The 17,489-nt window shown below is 40.5% G+C and overlaps 1 protein-coding gene across 2 annotated transcripts in view; it reads right to left on the bottom strand.

Moving 5' to 3' along the window:
- Nucleotides 1–17,489, bottom strand: part of LOC103040889 (intermembrane lipid transfer protein VPS13B) — a 315,108-nt gene that overhangs the window by 35,124 nt on the left and 262,495 nt on the right. For both annotated transcript variants that reach the window (XM_049463977.1, XM_049463976.1), the window contains exons 37-42: nt 11,977–12,179; nt 9,366–9,570; nt 8,266–8,450; nt 7,105–7,298; nt 5,491–5,672; nt 3,790–4,145 (exon numbers count right to left, since the gene is read on the bottom strand). In XM_049463977.1, the coding sequence (XP_049319934.1) occupies nt 3,790–4,145; nt 5,491–5,672; nt 7,105–7,298; nt 8,266–8,450; nt 9,366–9,570; nt 11,977–12,179 (1,325 nt within the window). The remainder of the gene's footprint in view (nt 1–3,789; nt 4,146–5,490; nt 5,673–7,104; nt 7,299–8,265; nt 8,451–9,365; nt 9,571–11,976; nt 12,180–17,489) is intronic.

Below are 17,489 nucleotides of genomic sequence, written 5' to 3'. Positions count from 1 at the left end.
TCACTTCTTCTCCTCACTTCTTCTCCTCACTTCTTCTCCTCGTGTCTTCTCTACACTTCTTCTCTACACGTCTTCATGGGGCAGTTTCCCAGACAGGGATTAAGCCCTGGACTAGTCTTGGACTTTATTTTTCTTTCAATGAAAAATTCCTATTCACAATGCTAGGCGTAATCCCTGTCTGAGAAACTGCTCCTATAAAATGTAGTAATGTAGTACACATTACTGTGTTTAGCTAATGCTAGACATTAGGGGTGTGGCCTATCCTATCGTTTCATACGCAATAATATCGCCAACATTTTTGAATATCCTGAACGATATTATACCCTGAAATATCGTGCCATATCTCCCACCTCTAATTATCACATCAGGGTACAACTTTTTTTTTTTTTTTTTTTTTTTTAAGCAAAAGAAAAATGTAGAAAATTCAATTTTTCCATTATATATATCTATTAGAGAGAGATTATATCTGTCCAGTATCATTTATTTTACTAGATATTTGGAGGAGGGCATTATTAGTATCATGACATTCTGGATCATTGACTTCTGTTACAAATCTGATAAAATTCTTGTATTTTTAATCTCTCATTTAGGGGTGTCCCATATAATATCATATGCAATAATATTATTTTTGTATTTGGTTGTAGTAGTGTATTCTTAACATAATTTTTTTAATTCAGTGTTTTGTCAAATCACCAAGTATCATTATCGCAAAAATGCCATGCAATATCGTAATATTATTTTAGGGTATATCATATATCATATCACCAACCTTACTGCATACAAAATGCATACATTTTGACTATGTACAGTTTTGATAGAAATAATATATTGCAATTATTATTATTATTATTATTATTATTACAAACCAGGCACCACGTTGAGTAGTGTAGGAACCATAGCAACATTAGTTTAAATAGCTACGTTAAGATGAAGCAGGCCATAGCAACATTTAAAACACAGCATTGTTTCTTTGCATGTTTTTTTTTTAATTAGGAAAGCTGTCTGTCACTGAAGTTGTCTCTGAAATTGAAAATAATCAATGCCTGCAATGCAAAAAAAAGTCTGTAAGAAGCCAAACACAGCTGTTTCCCTCAAGCCATTCACTCAGGTAACACTTCATGACCAATATACAGTATATACTGGTATCCTATGACTATTGACATGTCCGTGTATAATAATTAATTAATGTGAGGATAAAGTTGAGTTAAAGGTGAGCACTCTGACGTGGTGGTGCACTATTCTACTGTGCAGCGAAACCTACACATCTATGACCTTTATCGAAGATTAAGCAACAGAAGACCTTGTCTGAATCCAAACCATTAAATTTAGCAGTAGAAGCTTGTTAATGGAACATGCTGGATACATTCTTGGCTTAATTCCTGTCCGAGAAACTGACCTTTACTCCTAGTCGTGGAATATATATATATATATATATATATATATATACAGTGAGTCCAAGAAGTATTTGATCCCTTGCTGATTTTCTTTGTTTGCCCACTAATAAAGACACTATCCTTCTGCACTTTTAATGGTAGATATATTCTAACATGGAGAGACAGAATATCAAGACAAAAATCCAGAATATAATTTTAAAGAATATATTTTAATTAATTTGTATTTCAATGAGGAAAATAAGTATTTGATCCCTCTTGCCAAACACACTCAATACTTAGTGGCAAAGCCTTTGTTTGCAAGCACAGTGGTGAGACGTTTGTTGTAGTTAACCACAAGTTTAGCACACACACCAGGGGGAATTTTGGCCCACTCTTCTTTGCAGATCCTCTCTAAATCATGAAGGTTGGTGGGCTGTCGCTTGGCAACTCTGACCTTCAGCTCCCTCCATAGATTTTCGATCGGATTGAGGTCTGGCGACTGGCTGGGCCACTCCATGACCTTAATGTGATTTTTCTTGAGCCAATCCTTTGTTGCCTTTGCTGTATGTTTAGGGTCGTTATCATGTTGGAAGACCCAACCACGGCCCATTTTCAGATCCCTGGCAGAGGGGAGGAGGTTGTCCCTCAGGATTGTGCGGTACATGGCTCCATCCATCTTCCCAGTGATGCGGTGAAGTAGCCCTGTACCCTTGGCAGAGAAACACCCCCAAAACATTATGCTTCCACCTCCATGCTTGACGGTGGGCACAGTGTTCTTGGGGTCATAGGCAGCATTTTTCTTCCTCCACACATGGCGGGTGAAGTTGAGGCCAAAAAGTTCAATTTTGGTCTCGTCTGACCACAAAACCTTCTCCCAATAACTTGGTTCATCTTTCAAATGATCATTGGCATACTTGAGGCGCGCCTCCACATGTGCTCTCTTCAGCAGGGGTACCTTTCGGGCACTGCAGGATGTGAATCCATTGTTGCGCAAAGTGTTGCCAATTGTTTCCTTGCAAATTGTGGTCCCAGCTGCCTTCAGGTCATTTGCTAACTCCTGCCGAGTGGTTGCAGGACGATTTCTGACCGTCCTCAGCATCATTGCCACCCCACGATGCGAAATCTTCTTTGGAGCACCGGGCCGAGGTCTGCTGATTATCATGTTATACTCTTTAAACTTTCTGATAATTGCACCAATAGTTGTTACTTTCACATCCAACACCTTACTAATCTTTTTGTAGCCCATTCCAGCTTTGTGAAGGTCAACAATTCTGACTCTGAGGTCCTGTGACAGCTCTTTGGTTTTACCCATGTTGGAGACTTGAAATCTGTGTGATCTGTCTGATTCTGTGGACAGGTGTTTTTCACACAAGTGATTAGTGAGAACAGGTGGCTTCAGGTCAGGTAACAAGTTGATTGGGAGTGTCTAACTGGTCTGTAAAAGCCAGAACTGCTAATGAATACTAAGGGATCAAATACTTATTTCACTCCATGAAATACAAATCAATTAATATATATTCCTTAGATTTATTTTCTGGATTTTCTTTTTAATATTCTGTCTCTCCATGTAAGAATACATCTACCATTAAAAGTATAGAATGATCATGTCTTTATTAGTGGGCCAACGAAGAAAATCAGCAAGGGATCAAATACTTCTTGGACTCACTGTATATATATATATATATATATATATTTTCCTTTCAATGCTCTGTAGTCCAAGAATAGGCTTTCTGGTAAACTGACATGAAGTGTTTTAGAATTTCAAATTGAATAATTGAAGAAAAAAAGCTAATTAAAATTAATTACCACCTGATTTTTGAAAATAACTTTAGACCACCTGCAAAAAAGGCTGAAGATGAAATAGGTTGACTTCTAAAGCCAGAAAATGGTCTTGAAAAAAAAATTCAAGACCCACAATGGACTACCTTAAAGGGTGCAAGCTAAATGTTATGCCTTCACAGTTCCCTAAACCTTAATTATATTAAAAATCAGTAAATAGACCTCAGAAGAAGAGTGCAGCAAGCAAGAAAGGGTGGAAGCTCAATAAAATGGAATTAAACGCCTGGTAGCTACTACAAAAAAGTGTTAACAAGCTGTAATAAATGATGTGATAAGTGGCTGGTGCTAAGTACCAAACCTTTGCTTCAAGCCTTTTTCTTTTTTGTTACTAAGAAATTGAATAGAAGCTGTGAATAAATGTAAATTTGCTGAAAATGTTAAACAATTTTATTTTTTTTGTAATTGTATTATTTTAGAATCCTTTACATATTATTCATGTTTATTAACTATTCACAATAACAGGAATTGTGACCAGGAATACACAAACTTTTGCCTGCCACCACATGTAAATGCATGTATACGTACAGTCAAGCTTCGTATGTATAAAAAGGCACACAGTACTATTACACATGCTTACCTGTTTCCAGGCCTGCAGTGCAGTATCCAGCGTGTATATGGCATGCTGCCCCACTGAAACCTGCACAGGCTCCAGCTGCAGGGTCAGTTGGTTGTGTGTGTGCTGGGAGTGTGTGTAGGTGCTAGTACAATGGCCCTGCAGGGAAAAGGGCTGCAGTAGGGCTAAGAGGGTGAGGTTCCTGTAGTCCACTAGGTGGCAGTGCAGTTTGGAGGAGAAGTGCAGTTCCTGGCCCAGCTGAGCTCCATCGCTCCACTGCCACACGAAGGCCTGCGGCTCCCGAACACACACCAGCCCGTACTCCTGCTCTGCAGGAAGCTTCTTGTCGGACAGGAAGGGGCGCATCTGCTGGGATGGCACTGAGGAGAAATCAGAAATATGAACAGTGACTATCAGCACTGACAGGTGAGTTACTGTTGGTTCTTTACAGAGATGATATACTTTTAAAGGTGTCATTCCATCATTTCTTCATTCATTTTAAAATGTCTAGTTGTGGTTTCTAGTATGAATGAATGCCATGTGAGCTGTTTTTTGTGAAAAAAAAAAGTGCGCCGGTGATCCGGTATAATGCTGCTTTAGTCCGGTGGAGGAGTGAGGGGGGATAAACGATAGGATTTCGTCTTTTGCTTATGAATATTTATACATGCAAACATATCACCCCTGATTGGCTAACAGCACTGCAACACCAGGAGGCAGCGACAATAACAATAAATAAAATAAAAACATTTTTACACTAATAACAGTCTTTGCAATGTCATATGTTCATTCACAACATGTGTAATGCCTTGCTAAGTGCAATTCAGACACTGATCTAGTCTTAGAGTCTCTGTAAAATGCGAAATCCACCGGAGATCCTATGTAAACCTACAGTTACACACAGAGGTGGGTAGTCCAGGTCCAAAAAGCAAAAATCCACCCTGGGTTTTTTTTGTTGGCTGAGCCGCAGCAGAGTGGCTGAGGCAGTTGGAACAAAGCCTGATATGAATTTTTTACCTCTGCTTAGCTAAGTAACTAGTGTAAACAAAAGAGTTTTAAACATACACCTACCTATTTCAGTTGTACTTCTCTAGTGGTGTTCCATAGACAAATCCTAACCATTTGTTCCTAAGCTCTAAATTACTGGGCAAAGCGTAGAGTACTGATGTGTTATTTGCGCAAATAACACAGGAATAAACTGCCATGCTTGTCCTAATGCTGTTAGCTCTTATCTTACGAGACTATGTCACTGCCTAGTTTCAATTCTCATGGGCGAGGCCATGAATACTTATTCACGAGTTGACATAGACACAGTGCTTTTCCTGATCGACTTGCTATTCTGAATATTATCTTTAACTAGCTACTGCAGACAATGGAGGCTGAGAAACAGTTTCATGTGCAGCATGTACATATAACTCAGAAAGACCCATTGTATTTCACAAAGAACAAGAAATGGTCAATTTTAGCAGAAGGAGATCTTTAAGTAAACATACTAATTAATGTTAAGGGAGTTCTATGCTTTTCTTTACAAGCAAAAGTATTGCAACAGATGCTTAGTCATTGTTTCTTCTGAAATCTACTGTAATTACGGGGCATTGCTCTGACAACTTGATTGCATTGAAGATGCTGGATGATCACCACCCCACCTCATCCCAAACTAAACTGAACTAGGTGGCATTACTTCCCTACAGGTGTGAGGAGGGAGTAGGAGGTGTGCACGTGTGCTACCTTTGCCCAGCTGCTCCAGGTGATGGCACAGCCGCAGCTCCAGATGAGCCAGCCTCATGGACACTCCAACCGATGGCACAAACCATGGAGCAAAACAGGAGTCCACCCTCGTACACGCCGCCAGTGCTGTGGGAGAGATCAGCTGCTCACATGGCAACTGAGACCCAGACTCGCTGTCCGACCTAAACAAATACAGAGGGTACAATGCTTCAGCACAACAAACACACAGATGTGCAATTCATCATATAACCACCATTCACTGTCATAAGATAATGTTTTACTTATATACAGTATTCAGCTGAAATTGGGCGTAAAACATCCACCAGATCAAGTGTTTCACAGCATGACAATACATGACAGGAAAATGTGAGAAGGGGAGAGAGGGAGAGAAAGAGGTAATTGAGGGTAAAGGAGGGAGTCCGTTTGATCAAAGCGAGATGATCTTGAACATAAAGGAAATGTAGTGTTTGCAGTTCTAATGAAGTCTAATGAAATACAGATGGGCTGCATATTTTGCTTTCTTTGCTGGATAGGGACTTTTTTCCTTTTCTCCTACTCTGGGGCATTCAGAGCAAAACAGAATGCATACAAAGCAGTATACAAGCCTGAATATACTCTCTAACACCAGACGGACGCTTACATAATATAAATTATATATATATATATATATATATATATATATATATATATATATTATAGAGTATATTATACTCTCAAGTCTATACATACTTTTAAATAAAAGGGGCCCTATCTTACACCCTGCACAAGGCAAGTTTCCATGCTTATTGCTATCTTACACCGCACAGAGCAACTATTTTCTCGCCTTGCGCCTGTGTCTTTTAAATAGAAAAGACGTTTTACAAATATATCTACATGATAGGTGTGTTGTTCTGAAAGTGAGGTGTGTTCAAGCAAATTTTCTGACACATTGCTATCTTGGCAATGGAAAACACAGGTGCTCCATCGTCTGAAATAAACCCAGACAGCAGTCATATGCCAGATGTTCATTGCTATATTGGGAGCACAGGCGTGCCACATGTGCCCTGTGAGCGTACACCGCTGCTTGTTACACACACATGGTCACACAGCAGTGCTGTGTTGTTAAAATAACAAGTCAGAACGCATGTGGATTTTAAAGGGAATGCCAATTGACACGCAGATTGGTTTATTTCACATTTTTTGTTTCCAAAACACACCCATGATAAACTCATGCCTTTTGCACATTTTGAGCAGCGTCTTCATGATACCAAAGACACACTGACACCCTAAATCAAGCTGCATGGTGCACAGTTGACCCAAAGACTACATCCCAGTTGTGTACGCCATACTAATACTAAAGGCTATATGCTGTATACTATCCTTAATAGAGTGGGTTTGGCAGGTAAGTACACAAAATGTAAATTTACTACCCTGTTTTGTATTAACAGGAAGTGATGAATCATTGCATTGTTTTATGACATTTGTTTCTAATGATTGCTCCAAATAAGAGAAGCCTCTTCCCTTCCTTTTTACATTGCACTGTGGGATAACGGTGTCCATCATAATCACCCTGAAAAGCAACTGCTTCAAAAAAAAAATCACACACACACACACACACACACACACTTTACATACCCTTCATCACCTCCATCCCCTGTACTGTTAACTATGACTCTCCATAGGTCACAGGCCACAAGATCAGTCTGGTGTGTGTGTGGGTTCAGTGGTGGCAACGTGAGCTCACAGACACTGCACTCAGACAGGCTGAACTCTCGATATGGCACAAAAGATTTCCTCAACTCATCCCAGAACTCCAGACTACAGGGGACCTGCACAGATAATGAGAAAGAGACGGGTTAACAAATATACACAACACAAACTACAATAAAAGAACACTGCTCTAAATTATACAGCTCAGGTGAAGCCAAAAGATAATATTTGTGTCTATGTTACCTTCAGGCCCTCTCCCTTTAGTTAGGCTGTTATATTCAGATCTGCCAGAGTCATTAGCCACACTCTGATAATGTTTCATATTTACATATATTAACATAAATCCAGTCAAACTCCATGCAAAAATGACATTTTTCTGCCCACCTGTGGACCCTCAGGCTCTCCTGTCCCCTGTCTGGCCAGACTGATGGAAGTCACTGAAAGTCAGCCTTCCCATCACCCACCATAGATACTAACTCTTTACTGGTTTTCTTTTAGATCTGAATTAATTAGACCTGTGTGCAGGTATAACGCTTTTTTTTAACATTCATTTAAAAGCTGTTTGACCAGTGGTAGGATGCGGGACATAGAGGGTGGAAACAGTTTCAACTTTCAAACTTTCAACATGACTATGCCACTGTACATAAATGGTTTGACAGGTTTGGTTTGCTCATTGTTGCTGACCAGGCCAACCTCTGTCTGTGATTAGATTATGAAGTTTGATCAATTAAACGCAAAGAGTGGACCAAACATACAGCCTTGGGGCAAGCCTACATTCAGAATAAGGATGGAGGAGTTGGGGCAGTTGACTGTTTAACAGACTTAGACTTAGACTTTACTTTATTGTACTTTAAGTATACAGTCTATATATATACAGTATATATAGACTGTATACTTTATATACAGTCTATATATAAATATAGACTGTGGTCTATATTTATATATATATGTTCATGAAAAGCAGGAAATGGAGTTTCATGGGACAGTAGTGTTTTCTGTTTCATGACCAATCAAACTAGATTATGACTACTGACTCTTTGGGAAGATTTCTATCTACAGCACCTTTGGAGTGCAGGCCAGTCTCACCTGTAGAACGTCCCCCAGGTCTGCAGTGCTGATTTCTGGGTCTTCAGTAGTGTTGAAAGGCACGGGGGTGATGCGTATGAATGTGAGAACTCGAGGTTCTGGATACCTCCACATCATCACACCAGGACTGTCCTCTGTCTCATTATAGAAGACCACCTCATGAGGCCCTGGCAGCTTCTGAGAGGCTGTAGAGAAAAGAAAGACACACTCATAAGACCAATAATGAGATCATTAATTCACTTACATTTATACTAAGATTATAGTCTACAGCAGTGTTTCTCAATCAGGGTGCCGTCTGGCTTCATCGGGGGTGCCGTCAAAATATTGCACCTCACGTGCATATTTCCTTTCCAGAGTCAGCGCGTGTCGGGGTGTGTCCCAATTCACAGGCAGCATACTCTGAAGGATGCGACCCACAGAGATAGGCGGTGTATTACTGCGCAGCTGTGATGCAATCTGCCTTCAAATACAGCCTCCGAAGGATGCGGCCCCTAAATTGGGACACACTGTAAATATTTTTCCCCCCACGCGATGCACTGCAAGAGTTGTGTGAAGCACTGAAGCTAGCATCGAACTTTTTTTTTTTTTTTAAAGAAGACTGCAGATTCAGATAACCCTGAATCGGAGCCATTAACTTCTTCATCCAGTGGTAGTTCAGCAGTGAGTGTAGCAGAGTATTTCACTCGTTTGAAAAGTCAGCAGGTTTCCCGCTAATTGTAATTTACCCCATCCCCCCCCCCCCCCATTTCTCATCTGAAATAAAATATTCCGACAGCAACACCCCTTGTTTTCACCTGACGTATTGCACCAGCACCCCCCACCCCCTCATCCCATTTAGCTCCCTCTAATAAATAAATAAATAAATAAATGCAGAGTATGTTTTTAATACATTGTAAACTGGGGAGCCTTGACATTTTGCATACTTTTAAAGGGTGTCGTGATAGAAAAAAGGTTGAGAAACGCTGGTCTATAGAGTTGTGATTGTGTGTGTGTATGTGTGTGTGGTTGTGTGTGTGTGTGTGTGTGTGTGTGTGTGTATCTTTAGCACACAGGCACACAAGAGACACACACACTTTTTTCTCTGGGTGAGAGAAGCATACCTGAGTCCTGGATGTACTGGAACAGTCCAGTGCGCAGGTCATCTGAGGAGTGTTCTGTATGAGGAGAGTGTGGTCCAGGAGAAGGTGATGGGTGGGAGATGACGGGCTTTGACTCCTCTTCTTCGCTGCCCATCTCTTTTAAGTAGTTTTGCAAGTACTCCTGAATCAGTGTTAGACAATTGTAGTGCTCCTGTCCCCAAAACACCTGTAGTGAGAGAGAGAGAGAGAGAGAGAGAGAGAGAGAAAGAAAGAGTGAGAGTGTTGGGGCAAGGTATGATAGTGGGTGCAAGATGGAAATACTATAGGTCTCTCCGAGTTGTATATGATGCTGCACATAAAAATCTTCCTCAACCTCCATTGTCTGCAGTAGCTAGTAAAAGAAAATATTCAGAAAAAATAGTGTCTATTCGTTCCTGTGTTATTTGTGCCAATAACACATCAGTGAAGTACAAATAAGATAGGTAGGTGTATGTTTAAAACAGTTCTGTTTACACTAGTTAAAAGTAAAAATCAACCCGGGAAAATTCTGGACCCGGAGTACCCACCTCTGTATGTTTACAAAGGATCTCCGGTGAATTTGGCGTTTTGCAGAGACTCTAAGTCTAAGTCAGTGGCTGAACTGCACTTAGCAAAGCATTACACATGTTGTAAAGTAACATTTGACTAACATAAAACTGTCTTTATTTCAAAACGTTTCTAACTTTTGTTCATTTCACTGCCTCACAGTGCTGTTAGCCAAGCAGAGGCGATATGTTTGCATGTATGAATATTCATGAGCAAGAGCCAAAGAGCCTATTGTTTCTCCCCCTTCACTTCTCCACCGGACTAAAGCACTGTTATACTGGACCACCGGAGCACTTTTTTCACAAAAAACAGCTCACATGGCATTCATTCATTTATATTAGATACCACAACTAGACAATTTAAAATGAATAAAAAACGATAGAATGAAACCTTTAAAATTCTTTAACCTACAGAGTCAAATGTGTGCTGAGAATACGTCATAGAAGGCATTACCACCCACAGTGGACAGTGCATTGAGTGGTAATGATTGTGACCAACGTCATCTGGATAGAGTAGGCTCCATGCACAGTCTCGAGACATGGTATTATTCCCTATCCTGTGATATATGGCATGTCAGTGTATTTTATAGAAGGAGAAAAAAAAAAAACCTTTTTTCATTTTCATGACTTTTTGACACAGTGTAAAGAACAACTGTAAGATTTAAACTTTGCCAACATTTAAAAAATGAAAATTCAAAATTATTTATTTATTTTTTTTGTGATTGATTGCATCTGTTACTATGCTTTGAAGTCATTGTTCTTGACAATGGTGGCAATTGTTTGATTCTGAATATGGAAGAATAAAAAAGAAGACAGTTTGTGTGTGTACGTTGGTGTGTTGTAATCTTTGTTATGTCCCTGCATAACAACAGCCACACAGTGCCGGGTATTCCTCTCATTCCACCAGGAAAATTTGGGGATTTCTGAGGGAGTGATGTGGCTGGAGCGCTGGTCCTGATAGAAGGCCAGCGGCAGTGGTGTTATTAGGCATGTGTAATGGTGAGGAGATTTTCCCTGGCAATGAACTGGCAGGCAGCAGGAGAAGTCCTGTCCCAGATCCCTTAGAAGTGTGGGATTGTTTTGCCTTTCATCCAAAGAATGGAGCATCAGAATGGGAAATGTTATTGCAAGTGAATCAGAATTTATGCAGCACATATTATGCAACTGTGAGGAAAGATATAAGATGTGGGTACTTTTCTTCCATCGTATATTTACTGCTGTCTCTCCTGCTCTTTTTCTCTTCGTGTAGATGGCTAGAAGTTCTTGAGAATACAATTGGGAAAATCCCATATATTTCACTGTAACATCAGCAACACATCTACAACACATCAGTTCAACCCAGCCTGGGTTGTACAGGGGTGGGACAACGAAACTGAAACACCTGGTTTTAGACCACAAAAATTTATTGACCCGATGGACAGTTCTGGTGGAAACAGGAGTTGAGTTGAGGTGCACATTGAATTCTGCCGTGATTTGATCAGCCGTGGTTTTATGTTTTTTTGGATACAATCCGGGTTAGCACCCAAACATCCCTTTCAGACAGCTTCCTCTTGCATCCACAGTTAACCCTGTTGGATGTGGTTGGTCCTTCTTGTTGGTATGCTGACATCACCCTGGATACCGTGGCTCTTGATACATCACAAAGACTTGCTGTCTTGGTCACAGATGTGCCAGCAAGACGTGCAGCAACAATTTGTCCTCTTTTAAACTCTGGTATGTCACCCATAATGTTGTGTGCATTGCAATATTTTGAGCAGAACTGTGCTCTTATCCTGCTAATTGAACCGTCACACTCTGCTCTTACTGGTGCAATGTGCAGTTAATGAAGATTGGACACCAGACTGCTCCAATTTAGCCATGAAACCTCCCACACTAAAATGACAGGTGTTTCAGTTTCATTGTCCAACCCCTGTAGGTGGAAACCACTAAAATTTTTTAAGATAGGATAAGGAATACTGTCCATTATGTTCACAGTTGTAAGACCTGGAGAATATGGTATAAACAGCAGGTGTCAGACTGAAGTAATCTATATATACACAATGCTGTACCTGTAGTAATCCTCCCTTCAGGTCCAGCAGGATTCTCGGTGGTCCAGCATCAGGGGTGGGGCTGCCACTGTGTCGACACCAACGAGCCTCTAGATTTGCACTGCAAGAGAACGGCCCAACAAACACCCCACTTCTGTCTTGAAGAGCTGTTCTCACCAAAATATCCTCACACTGTAACAGTACACACACCTCCTTCACACTCTCTGCTCACAGAGAGAGAGAGAGAGAGAGAGAGAGAGAGAGAGAGAGATAAAGAAACAAAAAGACATTATTTTAAGTCAGTGTTATTAAATCAGTACATGTGTCACAAACAACAGAGAACAAGCAACAGTTTGCTCAAGCTAAACAATGCTGAAGAGTTGGTAATTTAAAAAGAATCAGAACGCATAAATTGTTTGGGGTGCTCAAATATTTCTATAATGCACCTTTTCTTCTCCACAAAACATTGTCCCAAACACAAACCCCACAAATTTGTATAAAATGATTAAAATAATGTCCTGTATTTTTTGCACTACAAGGCAAACTTCAAATTTAACATGTTCCCAAAATTGTCAATGCACCTTATGTATGATTTTATTAGTCAGGTTGTAAGGAGCAGTAAAGCCACTCCCACTAAAGTACAGCGTTATACAGGAGTTCAGTTTAGTTCTTTGGTAATATTAGCATTAGCCGCTAACCGCGCAACACACTAGCTCCGTTTAGAGGTGAGTATTATCGGCCTGTAGCCTGCTGCTAACCCCAGATAGCACTGCAGGAGCAGCATTAGCATTAGTCGCTAACCACAGCGCTAGCTCTTTTGCTGTTCAGACATGAGTATATCGGACTGTAGTCTGTGTGTTTATTGTGTTAAAACAAGCTACGTGGGACGAACCGCTAGCTAATATCACCTTGGCTTAATAATGCTAATACTTAATTAATGCTAATACTTCAGCTTTAGTGGAAATCTGTAAATCTAAGCTTATTGCAAATAAACAGAAGCCCTTTACTTACCCAAATGAACAGTTTTCATGGGGAGAAATCTGTGTAGATTTACATCCAGCTCTCGTTTGACTTGTCTGACTCAAATTTTTAAAAGAATAACAGTTTTGTTTACTTGACTTAGCTTAGCTTTACAGCCTGCTGAATTTAGAAGGAAGACATGGTGACACCCCTGTTCCTTACTACTAGTTAATATTAGTGTCACATAAAATGTGTCATAAAAAGGTGCGCCTGATGTATGAAACTTGACATTTATTGATGGTGCGACTTATATTTACATGCTCCTTATAGTGTGAAAAATATGGTATTATCTTTAACTTCATGCCTTTTGGAGATCAGTTCATCTTCTACTCACTTAATTACAACTATTACATTAATCAAACTTCTTATTTCTGGTCCTGCTTATCAGCTACCTTTATCAGTTAGATAACTATCACTGTATAATGATCATAATTCCAGCTTATTAATAACTGGTGCACTGCCTGCCAGAACAAATGTACCTTCCCAACTGCTCAACATGGCCCCCTGTAATTGAGAGAACTTTTACTTGAGACTTTTGCAAATCCACTTCCCTCTTATACTGGAGCCCACCAGTGGGTCCTGACCCCGAGTCTGAAAGCCACTGATTTAAAACATGCTTTCTGGTAGATGAGATCTTATATGAGATCTGTAGGTTAGCAGTTTGATATACAGGCCCAACCATGTAGAGTGTCTCAGGTCGCTGTGTTGGTCCGTGCAGCTGTTGTTGAGGGTATTTGAGCTCTAGGTCTATTTTTATGAGAGGGATTGTCCCTGGTCTGAGAGAGGAAGAAGGGGAGACAGGAAAGAATGGTGACCAGGGTGGGAGAAGCAGAGGAAAGTCATAGGCAGAGAACTATGCCTCACACTGAGGTAGTATCTGGCCGGTTAGGCGATTTCCGAGTGATTAACGTGGCCGATCCGAGTGGTCTGACGATGCTTGGGAGCCATTTAGGTTGATGCATCTTTCATCATTCCCTCGCTGACGCAAACACACACACACTCACGCACACGCATCATGATGCACATGGAGGGGCTCATCTCCAATTAGGCCACATCTTTGGTTAATTAAATGACTGAACTGATTTACAGTGTGTGTGGGTTATGGTCTGGCACCACTGTTTGACCACTTCTCATAAATAATAACCATCTCCAGCGAGCTGCGATCCACCTCTCCACCTCAGAGAGGAGTAAGTAAACCCCACAGAAACAGTTCAACTCAACTCAAGCTGTGCTGATGGCACTTACCGCCTATCTGCCTGACCACATCCTGTCTCTAGTCAAAAGACACGCCTATATAAACTCAATTAGGCCTCCCAGAAATCCACAAGCATTATCTCATCACATTTTAATGTGAATCACAAATGATTTAGGTCGGGGGCAGGTGCACTTGCCAAGACTAGAACGGAAAAAAAATGATAAGTAACGGACGCAAGAAATCATCTTTACTGTATGATCACCTATCCACCAACAAAATCCCTAATAATAAAAGAATTTCAAACTGTACTGTAAATATTTCAAAGATTTAAAAGATTATATACAGCTGTGGAAAAAAATAAAAGACCACTTAAGAATGATTTTTTTTTTTTGAAAACCTCTGGAATATTATCAAGAGGAAGATGGATGATCACAAGCCATCAAACCAAGCTGAACTGCTTGAATTTTTGCACCAGGAGTGGCATAAAGTTATCCAAAATCAGTGTGTAAGACTGGTGGAGGAATATAAACTTCTTTTCTTTGCATTATTTGAGGTCTGAAAGCTCTGCATCTTTTTGTTATTTCAGTCATTTCTAATTTTCTGCAAATAAATGCTCTAAATAACAATATTTTTATTTCTAATTTGGAAGAAATGCATTTAGGAGTGTTTTATATCTGGCAGTCTGGACCAACGTCTAAGCCAAGGTTCATGTTTATCTTACACAGTTTATCATACATATACTTTCTCTTTACAAGATGCTGATTGGTTTGTAGAAGGGCATACATTACATGCTGGTGTGTTGTCAATATGGCGAGCTGCCGTATTGTACTACATTCTGCCTCCCTCCCAAAATCAGACTCCCTTTGAATGCATGTACATCATGCAACAGAATGAGAGTAACAGAAAACTATTACAATCTTTTTTCTATTTATATATAAGGGTTGATCTACAGTTACAGTAGCCACAGGAATCACCAACATAATCTGTTGTATCCAGACTGCTGCATCATGACTGCATACTGAAGTGTAAGGAAGTCAGATTTCAGCACAACACTTATATCTTATACTGTTTAGTAAGTGACAAAAATCCTGAATCAACTTCTGTAATTGGTCTGGAAGTTCAAACCATCCTAAGGAGTCTAGTCACACTGACTGCATACAAAACAAACCATGTTTCTGTTGATCTGGACTGAGGTGACCTCTTTTGGTCGGACAACAATTTGGTTCACTGGTTCAGACTGTGGTCGGCAGCACTGTTCACACCCGCTATTTTGGTTCAGACAAAAGTGAAAGGTCCAGACCAAACAAGGTAGATGTAAAAACACCATTAAACAAAGATGACTTTTACTTATAACAAAATATTTCCCTCCCAAACACATTTTACAGTCGGTTTACAGTCAATACACAGTCCATACGACAGTGCTAAGTTCAGAAATTTGGAAAGCCATGCCAAAAGTTTGGGGTTTCTGAGAATTCTGAGAGTCTTTCCTTGTTTATTATGCGACAGTTAGTTCCAATCCTGCAATTTGATTGACTAAGAGGCGTTCTATGAGTGCCGTTATCAGCTGGTAATGCACTGTAACCGAAGCTCTCCATGTATTACTCCACTACATACAGGTTACCTTGCAACGATGCAGCGCTTACAAGCCAAACAGAACAGCTACAAACAGAACAGCAATGCAACTATTTTAACTCACAGTTTTTTTATAACCAAACAGATCATATTTTCCAATCCTCTTTTACCAACATTTTTCAGTAAACATTGATAATGGAACTGTGGTGTACTCGCAATAATACACTTGAAGTTCGTGCTATAAAGTGTAATATTGGCATTGCTGTGCTGTAGTCGTAGATCAGCACAGCAGTGCCAATACATTACATGTTGAAGCACGAACCTCGAGTGTATTATTACTTAATAATTTCAACTACTTTGTGCAATGTACCTGCTTCACCATTAGCAAAACAAACAAAAACAAAAGCTAGTGTATGATGATTATTTATTTTTTACACCAATTCCCCAATCACTCATTAAGGACTCACCCTATCACTAGTAATGCCACAACACCAGGAGGGTGAAGACTAACACATGCCTCCTCCGATACATGTGAAGTCAGCCACCACCTCTTTTCTAACTGCTGCTGATGCAGCATTGCCCAGTAGCATCACAGCTCACTCAGAGGAAAACGTTGCGACTCGGTTCTGATACATCAGCTCACAGACGCAGCCTTGTGCTGATCCACATCACCCTTTGGAGTGATGTAGGAAGACAGTGCCGTCTACCCACCCAGAGAGAGCAAAGCCAAGTGTGCTCTCTCAGGGCTCCGGTAGCCAATGGCAAGCTACATGAACAGGATTCTAACTGGCGATCTCCTGAATATAGTGTCTGCGGTTACACTTTGGTACAGTGTTTTTAACATTGGTGTATATGATATCATAAAAAACATATGAATGGGTGATTTTTTTATTTTCTACATTTTATCATGGTCTCGCTGCGGTAAATGATGCAATAGGAACACTGGTTACCATTGGCCACATACAAGTCTCTCTTTTCCAGTGCTGCTCCATGTTTGCTGTAAACAACAACAGAAAGTTTGGTCATAAAGCTGCTTGTGGGAGGCCCTACTGTGTGACACAGACTCCAAAAATAGCCCCGCAAGATAGAGGATTTATTTTCATGCCGAGGCTATTGTCTCCTTCTCTCACTGCATGCTTTCCCCAAGCGAGCTGTTTCTCATTGTTCCATTCCGTTGACTGGTCTTAACTGTGTTTACCAAAGACAAAACATCAAACAGGACGGTGCACAGCTGGGCACTGCGAGTCAGCCTGGCCCGCAGCCTGCGCTATTGTCTCACAACACAGTTATGTACAACCCAGTAAACAAGTGCAAACTGTTGAGGTTTCAATTAAAAATTTCGGCAGGGACTGCAACATCTGTGGAGCATCTGCATGGCTCTTGGCCCTCGTGCTATCTCTTGTGCAGCACAGAGCAGTGGTCATCAACTCGCTTCCTGGAGATCTACTCTGCCTGCAGTTTTTTTCATTCGCTACCCAGATGCTAAGCCAACTCTCTCCACTCTCATCTAGCCAGTCAAGGTCTTCTGAAGACTGCTGGATGGAGGATGTGTAGCAAATTAAAACTGGAACAGGACTCAGCAGGAAGGCTGTAATCATTGCCAGGTAGGGTGTTCAGAAATCTTCATGATTACAATGTACAGTAATAGTTTTACCAGAATCAGCACTGTAGAAGCTAACCAGTGTCCCGTATTGAACCATATGAAAGAACTCTTTCATTTCAATTCATTTTGTTGTGCCATCAGGGA

Source organism: Astyanax mexicanus, chromosome 1, assembly GCF_023375975.1.
Source record: "Astyanax mexicanus isolate ESR-SI-001 chromosome 1, AstMex3_surface, whole genome shotgun sequence".
Lineage (NCBI taxonomy): Eukaryota > Metazoa > Chordata > Actinopteri > Characiformes > Acestrorhamphidae > Astyanax > Astyanax mexicanus.
Note: the sequence above shows the minus strand (reverse complement) of the source record. Positions and strands in the feature narration are given on the sequence as shown.